At 45.5% G+C, this 12739-nt stretch overlaps 1 protein-coding gene across 1 annotated transcript in view; it reads left to right on the top strand.

The window, feature by feature from the left end:
- Window positions 1–12468: 12468 nt before the first annotated feature.
- LOC135377173 (uncharacterized) overlaps window positions 12469–12739 on the top strand; it is a 34538-nt gene continuing 34267 nt past the window's right edge. Inside the window, exon 1 of the mRNA XM_064609458.1 lies at window positions 12469–12627. Within this exon, the coding sequence (XP_064465528.1) occupies window positions 12487–12627 (141 nt within the window). The 5' untranslated portion in view covers window positions 12469–12486. The remainder of the gene's footprint in view (window positions 12628–12739) is intronic.

Here is a 12739-nt window from a genome sequence, read left to right as displayed (position 1 = left end):
ATTAAGTACTGCACTTGCGTTGCTTCTAAGAAATTACATCACATGCCTGCACGATATGTAACTAGAGTTATTGAACAAAGTGAGCATTTATAAGTTGCTTCTAACTCAGGTATCACATATTCCTTCAATTGTTTGGTTGTAGTTTTCGATTACTTGGTGTTATTGCAAGAGTTACACGCCACTTCTATTATACCCACATTGTTTCGAAAGAAAGAGAGGACTCCGACTTAACGTAACAAACAAACAAACTTTTAGCAGACGTTTCGCCTGTCATACGACGGGCATCATCAGTGCAAGACTGAGCGGGAGAGCCGCCAACCAGTCGCTATTTAAGGAGATGACAGTATTGGTATCACTGATGATGCCCGTCGTATGACAGGAGAAACGTCTGCTTAAAGTATGTTTGTTCGTTAGGTTAAGTCCGGGTCCTCTCTTTCTTTCGTTATGTCATGGAGTCTTTTGGAGTATTTTCCCACACTGTTTCTTAAAACTAGACTGTTCTCTTGTGAGAACTAGAGTTGAATTTGCCCGTAATGTTTCAAATTATCTGTCGTTAGCGAAGTCCAATGAGATTCAAAATGTTCAAAACGAGGTTTCTTAGAATTTTCTATGACAGGTTTGTTGGTAGGAGGTTGTATTGTTCCCATAGGCTTATGTTGGAGCATTTGTGTTTGGCTAGACTGAAATCTAGATTCTCTCCGCGCGATGAATTTATTTTTCTATAAATTCATCAATGGTATGTCTAACATCCCACGTCTACTGTCTGCTGCGTGCTTCCGTTGCTCGTCACTGTCTAGTATAGACATCATTCCCTGTTTTATCCCCACCAAATACATCCCATGATTACAACATCCCGTATGCCATTGTACTTTAATGATATTGACTCCCTTTATATTGATATCTTCTCCAATTTTAGGCATTGCAATAATAAGTGTAGCCAAGTGTTCTATTGGTACTGCATGAAATGCATTAATTTATTTTTTCTCTTGCTTATATTTTTCTTCTAATGTTCTACAACCACTGTTTTTATTTCTGATGTTGTATGGTTAGGGTTTTTCGTTGTCGGATTAAACCCGATTTTTCACGATAGTTCCACCCCCCCCTTCCCCGAACACATTTTCAAGAATTCGGGTAAAACGCGATATCTGCCCGAAATCGTTGCTGTCCTTCAACATGCTCTCATCGGCAAACCGTCGGAGAAGTGAATCATAATATCAGCAAAGAGTCCTATTTCTGATCCTTCGCTTTGCCCTCCGTTTATGATCCCCTCCTGCAGGAGTCAAAGACGAGCTTGGAGCTCGGGCAAATGTTTGATTACCACGGTCATTATATTGCCCCAGTTCCGAGCGGAAATATAAAGATCCTTGTATCTCGTCCCAGTGTCACAGCCAGTGGCTTGTTTCATATGCCTTTCGTTTCACCGGAAAATTCCCCGCTGACATATCAAACAGATATCATAGCGCACGATTTCTTCCCAAATTCTCGATCGTAAATAGCACCAGATTTTTCCCTACCGAGTTTGAAAAATCATAAAACCCTAAAACGAAGAACCTTTTGTCCGGTGCACTGCCCTTTAGGCTATAGCTTAGCCATTTGCAGGCACCTGTGCCAAAATAGAAGCTCAATCGATCAAAGCCCAATCACCGGTGAATGAACGATTCAGCGAAGCGGGCTGCAACTGACAAGACAGCAAGCACATCATTCCGGATTTCAAGAAGAAGATTAACTCGTTTTCTAACCATTTCTTCGCATTAAAGGTGGGGATCAGTGTATACTTACAGAAGCCTTCATAGTGCGAAGAGGTCCTTGCAACGTATCCTCTGATCAACATTGTACCGTCCACCTTATTTATACCTGCGCTTATAAAAGGGGGAGACGAACGAGAAAGCGAAAGGGACAAACGGTCCATTTCGACTAGTTCTCTCCAATATCCGGAAATATTCTCCTCTTCTCCTATTGCAAAATGGACAGCGCAGTTTCCCGCCTCACTTTATTCGGTCACAGATTTAAAAAAAAAAAAAAAAACTCTTCTTCTCGCTTTCACAGTGCATAATACCATCGCTTCCGCAACATGCAAATTGTGGATTCGTGAGGACATTCGCGTGCGAGCTTTAAAGATACTACTAAGATCAACAGGTTTCCTCCATAATCGATAATGAAGACCAACGTTGTCTTTATTGAATAAGTTGTTACGTTGTCCTCCTTCTCAACCAATAGACGGACCACCCGCCGCGGAAACGTCGCATCGAGATATTTACGTGATCGGGAAAGAGCGTATCTCTTGGTTGCGTTAAGTTGGCGTGCAGTGGCTAGCGTGCTGGCCATGTCGCCGTTTGCGGCGTCTTCTTTCCTAGCTATGGGGCCAGCTTTTTCTTTGTTGACGAATTTGCCCTGTGATGAATCTAATCCTCGCCAACATCAACATAATCCTCGTAAGAATTCGGAAACTCCGCGTGCGTTTTCATCTTTGCTACTTTCTTCTCAGCTCACGCGCTGTTTCTAACCGATTGAGCTGGAACCAGGAACGCCGCTCGGACATACAGCTCCATCCCCACAACCACCACCAATGGGCCGGCGCACGTCACGAACCATGTGCCAGGAGAATGTGTTACTGGCTACGTCACCACATGCCCTCCTCCTCCCCTGATTGCCGGACACGCTCTTTCCAAGATATGAGGTTGGTATGTACCAGGTCACAGCGCAAAGAAGAAACCTTTACTGCGACGTTATACAAGCCCTGTTCGCAACCCCAATGTACAGCAGCAATAGACCTCTCCCTATTTGTAAACAAATGACGTCGTAGTGTTTGACAGCGTCACAAAAGTGGTAGAGTTGCACTAGCTGTTGCTCAAAGTTAGTTGCTCAAAGCTAGGGGGCGAACAAGGTAGTGCCAGAAAGCAGTGATGGCCAGTAGTTAACTACGTGTAGTTAAGCTACTAGTTAAACTACCTGATTGTAGTTAAAAAGTAGTTATCAACTACTTGCATAAATGCAGTGGCAACTACTAGTTAAACTACTATTTCGAGTAGTTAAGTACAGTAGTTAGGTTACTGCAGGCGCCAACTACGTCCGATTTTGCCACAAGTTTTGTGGCACGATTGTGCTTCCGACTTTTACCTTGAGCTACTTGATTGATGAGAATGGAGGTGCAGAGCAATTGTGCATTGCATGTGTACTAAATCTTCACTTTTATCACTGCTTGTGATTCATATTTAGGTGTCCAAGAAGACTATAGAATGGGATTGGTGTTGATGGACAACGTTAAGTAGTTAGAGATGTAGTTAAAATACATTGCAGTAGTTAAAGAAGTAGTTTTAACTACCTCCCCTGAAAAGTAGTTGAACTGCTAGTTAAACTACTCCATCGCGAAGTAGTTAGTAGTTATAGTTAAACTACTGTAGAAGTAGTTAGTGGCCATCACTGCCAGAAAGCCACGGCATTGTGGGGATTACGATTGTCTCTGACAAGGACGCGACTTTCGGTCCTACTTTTCTTTAAGTCGGAGGCGGCGAACAAGTGTCCATTCCTGGAACTCCACCCTCCCATTCGGGTCTGTTTCGTTTTCAGAGTGTCTATCAACGTCATGATGACGTTTCTCTGGTAGAGATATATTTTCCAAGCAGAGATGAATCGGTCGTATTCAAAAGACTTTCACAGTTTGCCTTTTGTCACCTGGGCAAAATATTGCTTTGAGCCAGGGATGGGCAGTATTTAAATACATTGTAATTAAAATACTATTTAAAATATAAATACATGTATTTATATTTTGTATTTAAATACAGACTTGAAAAATGTATTTATAATTATATTTAAATACCAATTTTCGGGAATTTATTCTACTTTATAAATACTCTTAAATACATAATATACTGACTCATATCTTAAAGTTGCCCGCATTTGACCTTTCGGGAAGAAGGGCGAGTTTGGGGCGCAATTATGCCGGGTTTGCGCTAGCATGCGCATGCGACAAACCATTTTAGATGGCGAGTTTTTCACTGTTGTTGCGGACAACGGTCGTGACTACCCGATTACATTGTTCTACGAAGCATCCTCGTCAAATTTAATACAAGCATTTGTTCATCGGCACCTGTGGAGATGCTGTTTTCCTTTGCGAATCTGATTGTACTGCCGAACAGAAGATGCCTAAAAGAAGCAGTCTTCGAGAAATTTCTAATATTAAAATCGCCATGATAATCTAACCAAATAAATGCTATTCTTTCTCGCTGATTTGTCCTTATGATCATAATTATTTCTATAATTCCAGATGACATCTTCCTCACAGTATTTATGGTAGTAGTTACGGTATTTAAATACAGTATTTATATTTTGTATTTAAATACTCATGTTGAAAACTATTTATGAAGAGTATTTAAATACCCCTGTCAACAAAGTATTTTGTATTTATATTTAAATACTCAAAAAAATTATTTATGCCCATCCCTGCTTTGAGCGCTTCCACACAACGTGGAGGTACAAAGAAGGTTTCGAAGTCCCGTGGTACATAAGGCGTGGCAACTCCTACGTGGAGAGGGAAAACCCTAGTACGCGTTCTTCTTGACCGTAGAATGTAGTACAGTTTATGAGTGCAGTCCGACACATAGCTGGCGTAGCCAGCACGCCGTAGCTCCCCATACACCCCATAGTATAGGATAATTCACACAACACTGGACAAACGACCAATCAGAATTCAGCGATTGCTCCCTCAATCCTCCAGTCAGAAGCCTCGCCAGGGACGGATTTGAGGGTCTGTCATTGGGGGGGGGGGGGGCTTAAGGAAATTGCGTGTTTTGCGGCGCGACATCGTCCAGGAGATAGGGAACACGGCCGTATGGGGGGGGGTGATCGCCCCTCCCCCTTAAATCCGCCCCTGAGCCTCGCCGTCCCAGACAGAACACCATCTCCTACGGACGTCTGAAATCGATCCCAATGTCCATATCCGAAAACTGACCTCCGTGGGACTCTCCTCGGATATATATAGAGGGATATCCGTAGCCGTATATCCTCAGGAGGTCCTGTTGCGGCGGTTTCACGGATTGTCCGAATCAGCTCCGTGATGGGATGCTGTACAGATCATGTATTTGAAGAGAGAGAGAAACGCGGGGTGATGTAGCACTGCAGAAATTCGACTCTCCATGAATCAACTCCCTTTCTCAAACTACATGAGTAAGAAACAGAGACATTACCTCTACGCCGACTTAATACGCCAAACAATTTCTCATTTCACGGTTGTTTGTGCACGCAATCGAATTAAACTTAGACAGCTCACCCTCCATTTCGACTGCCAGGCGAACAAGGCTCTCGAATGTGTAGAAGCTCGCGAGAACACCAATGTACAGTGTTTGTTCCCTGTTTGGAAGTGAATGCAATCTCATTTCCAAAGCATTTCGGCTGAGTGGCCCAATCTCTTGTTGCTGTTTCTTCTTCTTTTCTTCTTCTTCTTCTTCTTTTTTTCTTTTTTTGAAACGCCGCGCAGATTTTCCCACATGGAAAGCAAAGCGGAGCAACAGAAAGTGAAACGAGCGGCGACGGTGGCACATGTTAAAAAAATGGCGGAAGCACGCTTTATATTTTACTACAAAGCGCATACTGACTCCTGAACAATAAAAAGTAACACGTGCTCCAGATACACGTTACATCCCAGAGAGCTCCTGTTTATGTCCGTATCTCCTGGTTATGTCCGCAAAGTGAACGTTCGTAGGAAGTTCGAAGCCCGGCCAAGTGATCTCCGTAGTATCTAAGCTTGAGGAATTTCATTATTCTGCGGATATCCGTATCTCCGTGAAAGTATATCCGATTGACATCCGTTGGACAGAATTTTCTGACTGGGGTCCAGCTCACAGTTTGGCTTGGTTGGTCCCGGCCACCAATGGCTACTAGGCCAACCCGCTTTAAAGCACGCTGCACAGTAATTCCATTATTCCAAAACAACTATGAAAAGTGTTGTAATGAACAGAAATTAATTTGAGTCAATATACTGACACAATCGCCTCGCAGGTAGACGCATTTACATGCACTGAGCGTACTGAGGCCATCGTGTATAGCGTTCCTGGCACACTGCAAACAGAGTTCAAACTTGCAAAGCACGCATATCGACACAGCATATTCCAACAAGTAACAACTGTCACATACTTGCACACAATCTCTCGATGAACATGTCATTTCCATTCCTGCGATAGGTGAAATACTCATAATGCGGCTATTATTTCAAACAGAATGTCTCGTGAATGTCACTGTCAATTATCATGAATTTTAAATGAATTTTCCAACTTTACTTAGCAAATTTCAGAGTTCAGTTCGAAAATATTTACATAATTAAACTTGTGGAGCTAGTATGTCGACGGTCCGTTGGCGGGCAGCCAGAGGAGTCACAAGGCTTCTAAGTATGGACCGCCGATCGCCTCTCAGCAGCGCAATACGCGTGCGTGTCCGAGACGGGAGACCGGCTTCGGCGGCGCTGTCCGCCAGTTCATTGTCTTCGACACCGCAATAGGCGGGAAACCGTTGGAGGGCGAGTCTATGTCCTGCTTCGTAAGATTTCTATGTCGCAAGCTGAGCTTTGGTGTGTCCCTTGTTGATCCCACGCTCGCTTTCCGCATGCCACGAAACACCTCTCGTCAAGATGCTGCATTAATCCACCGAATGCGCCTCGATGTGGCCTTTACAGCTCAGTGGCGTTACCGCTTGAGACAAGTTGACTCTCCCACCTGCTGCCACTGTGGTGCTCTTGAGGATCTGGAGCACATCCTTCTTCATTGCCCTCACTACGAACCTTCCCGAACCACACTCTCCGAGTCTCTTCGTCAGCTGGACTCTCGCCCTTTCTCCCTGTCGAAATTGCTTGGTCCCTGGCCCAATCCAGCCCAGCAACACTCTGCGCTCAAAGCTCTTCTGACATTTCTGGACACCATCGAACTTCGATCGTTATTGTGAAGGGGGTCGTTACTTATACTTTATTCCGCCCTATCCATCCAGCAATGGGGTAGAGTATCGCCTGTGGCGATGAAACTCCCCACTCTCCAAGGTCGAAACTAAAGTTGTTAGTTGTTTTCGTTTGGTGTGTGTGGCAGAGAAACGTAGACAGGCCGACAAGCGTGAGGCAACAGAACTCGGGGCTGCACTCGGCTCGCTAAAAAACTGGAGCCCGTGAGCGCCCGTCAACTTTTATTCTTAGCGCGTATCAGAGCCATTTATAGGGAGAGTTTGGCCATTCTTTGATCTTTTGCCGCCTCGTGGGTGGAGCCTATTTTGACGTCAGAGTCATCGTTGCGCCGCCCAAAAAGACTGAATCCAAGCAGAATCCGCTTATCAGCCATCTGATGCGCGCCATATTGATGCTGTCCGTCAGCTTTGTTGTCGCAATGAATGGAATAACCGGCTTATGACCCACAGCCGTCTCTGATAAGGGGGGGGGGTTGTTACCAAACTGAAAGAGTTCAAGGACGAAGGGCTTTCGAAGGACAATGTACGCACGTGTCTTCCCTCCTTGCATCGTAAACAACGATCAGCATCAATATGGCGTCGGCGATCGGCTGACAACGGGACAACAATAGAGCACGGCGAGGGAGGTGGCTTAGCCGTGACGTTGCATGACGCGCTTCAAGTTAGGCTCCTCCTAATGGCCAAACTCTCCCTATAAACGGCTCTGGCGCGTATTTTCCGGTGGCGCCTGCCTGCGGCCGCGATGGCTTATTAACGACTCTGTATTCTCCCTCTCTGCTCAGTCAAGGCCAGTCGAGCGGTCAAGGACAGTGTCTCTATGCGCACTGGCTTCGCCTGCTGGGCTGACATCTGTACCACTTCCTCATAGCCAACCTACGCGTGCGGTTGTTTGAACAGACGTCGAGACTGAACATGTTTGTGGATATTCGTAATAAGTCCGCAGCAGCGAGGTACGCTGCTTGGAAAAAGTGTATTGGCGCGGAAGGGTTCCGAAAATATTGGTATGGGTGACCGTCTCCTCTGGTTCACCATTGTATTAATCAGCGCCGTTGAGCGGGCGCAGAGCAAGTCCTTTTCCTGGTGTTCCGTCAAAAGAAGTAAGTGCTGTTTCGCATTTTGGGCCCGGCGCGACCTCTTTTTCCGCTTCCAAGAAACCAGCCTAATACCCCTGTCACACGGGCATTTTCGATCCTGCTCGACCGAACCTGCTTGAACCCAATGCAGATCGGATGGTGCTACACGGCCGCTTCCAAGCAGGATCGAACTTTGATCCTGCTTGACTCAAGACAGTTCCCATAACAGGATTGAGAATTTCAAGACGGCTCGACGGCCGCCATTTGCATCCCCGACCCCGGTGAACTGTCATAACTTAAGACGGACATGCGCGCGAAGCTACAAATGATGCTTACATCGGTATACGATAAATTACCACTAATATCGCTGTTATATAGGAAACGCGAAATTAATGAGTTCCGTTTATTCATTTGCCTATATTCTCGACACCGTCAACCATTCAATGCGCATTGAAAGTGGCCGTGTAGCAGCGTCAAAACTCGAGCGTGCTCGGGAAGTTCGATGCAGATCGGATTCGATAAGGATCGAAATGCCCGTGTGACAGGGGTATAAGGCGCGTGAGGCGTGCGGTATCTTGTTACGCAAGAACAGTGGCAACGTAGCCTAGTCTGCGCGTGACAGTGGAAAGAAAGAGCGTCGAAACAAAAAAAAACTTCGAACTGAATATCGTGACTGCAGGCTTATGGATGTTGCAGAAAGTTTGGATCTGGCTTGTGAACTTCGACTTTTGCATGTCGCTCCGGACAATCAGGTGTTAAAGACGCTATCGCAGAGGCGATCATGCATGAAAGCAGGCGGAAGCTGGTGGGTAGCAATTAACAAAGATGTTAAAAATTAAAGAATAGTCGCGGGTAGGCCCACTATAATGCTCACGACGAGCTGCGCTGCCGCAAAGTCTCCGCCAGGTGGGTCCCAAGGTAGCTTACCGCACCTTTGCGACGTTTGACGTGGTCACCGGATTCTCGCCCCTTCTCTCACGCAAAAGTGATTGGTCCCTGGCCACAACCAGCCCACTCTGCCCTCAAAGCTCTTTTGATCTTTCTGGATACCATAGGACTTGGATCCTTATTGTGAAGGGGCTCAATATTTCAACAACAACAACAACAACTTTATTTCAGGATAATGGGTGGAGAGTTTCATCGCTAGGGGCGATACTCTACCCCATTGCTGGAGGTGAAGCGGAGATTGAAGTAATGGGTCCCGTTACAAAGATGGTCGAAGTCCTGTGGCGTCCAAAAAGGCGAAGAGAGCCTTGAGGCAGGGGGTTGGTGAGCTGGATGCGGCCCGGGGGTCAAGCAATTGTGTGAGGGAGAGGGGGCGGGAGTCGAGCTCGTTGAGGGAGGCGGAGAGTACGGAGCGGGAAGGGTTGTAGAAAAGAACCAGGGAACAGCAGCACAAACGTGCATCCAGGCATTGAGACGTAACGAGAGAAAAGTTTTTTTTTTCTTTTTTAGAAGAACAAGTATACAGGGGATGCAATAGGGCACTCGCTCGTCGAGGAACTAAGGCGTAACGATCGGAAAGCGTCGCAGACAACTAAGACATGAGAAAGAACAGGACACTTGGCAGGCGGAGGGGGGGACACAGAAAGAAAATGAGGAAAAAAGGGAGGAAAGGTCAGCTAAACGGAACGTCGGTTTGCTACTCCGCAAAGGAAAAACAAAACAAAAATAAATAGAAGAAGAATAAAATAAAAGGAGAAGAAGAAAAGGAGAATAGAAGAAAGGAGACAGGAGAAGAAAAGGAGCAGAAGCTAATTAGGGAATAAAGGCGAAACAAACGGTGAAAAAAGGGTGAGGCGGATTAAAGAAAAGGATGAAGTTAATGCTTCGGGGATGAGAGTGGGGCACTAAAGAACGAGATGGCACGACGGGACCTACTGGTTTAATGAGGACCTAAAGTGTAGCGAAGGAAAACGTCGAAAAAGACACAAGGACAGGAGAAACAACACGACATCCGTCTAACTAAGGACAAAAAGGCTCCATAAACGAACAGCGTCTAAGAGAACGAGGATTGGAAACAGATATATAACAATCTGGGAACTATAGCAACGGCCAGTTAGTTGCTCGTTAATTCAGGACTTTTGTGCATAGTTCAGTTATAGTGCTGCTGCTTCTTTCTTTCTTTCGCAGACGGTGTCTGCATTGTTACGTGACACTGCTTTTATCCGACACTCCTAAAGTGAGCTCCTCCGCAGTGTCGTTCGACTTTCCTTGAAGTTGCAGACTTTACTCCAGAAATGAACCGCGGCAACGCGTGCCACTTTTGCCCATCGTGCTGCAACAGTGACTACCAACAGAAGACAAACACTAATACATAAGTGTGGCCAAACGAGCAACTGGGTTTCATGACTACCTTCTTCAGTTTTGAAGAGAGTTGCAGAAAAAATGTAGCCATCACTTGTAGCTTGGTTGCCGCCAGTTTCTTCTCCTTTTTTTTTTGTGCAATGTCTACGTTATCACGATACCAGATTGGCTCTCTCCCCTTATAACCAACGGAGACAAACAGGAGCTGTGGCAAGGTAGCGACGGCGAGGCAAGAACAAAGGCAGACGAAACACGGTGAACGGCGAACTACACTCTAAATCTTTTCACACCTTTAAAGGTGTAATAGCGTGCATGGCGCACGCCTTTTTAGGTGTAATTTTGGTAACATCATAATGGAGCACGGTTTCGCACAAATTTTCTTTACTCGAGTGTTGTCTGTCCTCCAAAAATTTAGTCTTGCAACATCTCAACATTGTTCAACAGTATTGTAGACACTTGCGCGTGCTCGATTATCGATAGCGATGGATATATGCATTAGCTCGTACCGACGATATCCAAGACATAATGAAAGCAAGATTTGCACTGACACTTGATCTTTAGTAATGCTTTCCGAATTTTGTAAAATATCATACTGGAGATGCAATGTTACGCAACCAGATTGAATGTGCATAGCGCACACATTTAAAGGTGTGAAAAAGTTTACAGTGTATCAGCCGTTTATTACTACAAATATAAATCGAAATAGAAATAAAAAGAAGAAAAATTGAAACGTAGGTCGCACTGCTGCGAGCAGCTGTTCCAGGACGCTCGACGGGTGGAAGCACTGAACGAACTAAAAGATTACATCAGCACGTATGTCCTCGAGGTAGGTCGTGAGTGCACACAGCGCAGGTGTGCTGCTGCTGCCTCGGCCAGCTCCCCAGTACCTTCTCAACACTGAACGGTCGATCGTCAAGTTTCGCCCGGGCGTTCTTCAGTATTCGCCGACTGAAGTCGAAGAGTCCGCAGGTGACCAACACGTGCTCGGTGTTCTCCCAGAAGGGAACTGAAGATCACGAAACAGATCACCCGAGTGACCTGCTTGAGACAGTTTTTGTATGCTACACTTTTCACGCAGCTATACGCAAGATACAATTAATTTTGGTTCTCCACGATTCACTACACGGTAAACTGAAAGACACCCTTATGGGTGTAAATGGCTTGTCCTATAACACGTACCACTTTTTACACCGTATGGTCTGGAACACCCTTTCTAGAGGGTGTATTCCGTGTAAAACACCCTTTGAAAGGGTGCTTTTCCTTGAAAATGCCTTCTTTTGCACCCTTTAAACACCCTTTTAGTAGGGCATAAGATTGTTAAACACCCTCCTAAAAGGGTCTTCCAGACCAAACGGTATAAAAAGTGGTGTGAGTTATAGGACAAGCCATTTACACTCATAAGGGTGTTTTTCAGTTTACAGTGTACAATGGCAAAGCAGAGTTTTCCCATACCGTAGAACGCTATGCCCCAGAGCGTCCAAGACAGAACTACGAACTTGTGGTGGAGTTAAACATCAACAAAACAAAATGACAACAAAATAACATAATCAAACAAACATCAAAATAACAACAACAATAGTAATAATAGTAATTTTCTCTAACTTTCGCGTCGCGAAGAGCGAAAATATTTTGCGCTTTGATCGCAGATCGCAGTTTGTGACAAAACTTTGGCAGGATTCCAAGGACACGGGATTCAGTCCCGAGTAGCGCTTTAAAGGGAGACTTCGGAAGGATTCAAAAAAAAAAAATTAGGTGAGCATCATACCGACCACGGACCACTCCCTCGATACCGAATACAACATTCGCATTCATTTTGTGCGAGTAATTAAATCGTAAATGATGAAAATACAACACCAAAACCAACATGCAAAGTGCATAGGGGTTCGCCCGGAGGAAGAGAGTGTGACGTCACCCGGCATTGTCGTCTGCTACGAAGCCAGCATTCTTCCAAGCAGGATGACGTCGGCGGCATTGCTTTCAGCACCCTCTTGCTTCACACAGGCGAAGCGCTTACTTCGTAACAATTCGTTGGAATGAAATCTGCGCACTCTGCGAACGCGATATTTCGTACGTATGTTCCTGACGTCCCAAGGGTTACTGCTATCTCGCAATCGTTGTGGTGATTCTAGTGCTGGGAGTACGCGTGAAGCCTCGGCTGTCCGGTTTGATGCCAACTTTTCTCAGCTTGATCCGTTCCTCCTGTACAGCCGCCGTCGAGAATGCAAGGATTGCGAAGCTTGGAGCTGAACTTCTCGCTTCGTGCAAGCATGCCATCATCGATTTGAACGTGAAACCCAGTATAACTGAGGTAAGAATCATTTGACTAAAGCACGTCATTCATGCGGTAAAAACGCTATCGTGTAACTTTCGAGGATAAGTGTGACCCACGAAAAGACAGATACAGCACACTGTAAACTGAA

This window comes from Ornithodoros turicata, chromosome 1 (genome assembly GCF_037126465.1).
Source record: "Ornithodoros turicata isolate Travis chromosome 1, ASM3712646v1, whole genome shotgun sequence".
NCBI lineage: Eukaryota > Metazoa > Arthropoda > Arachnida > Ixodida > Argasidae > Ornithodoros > Ornithodoros turicata.
This window is presented reverse-complemented; position numbering and strand designations above follow the sequence as displayed.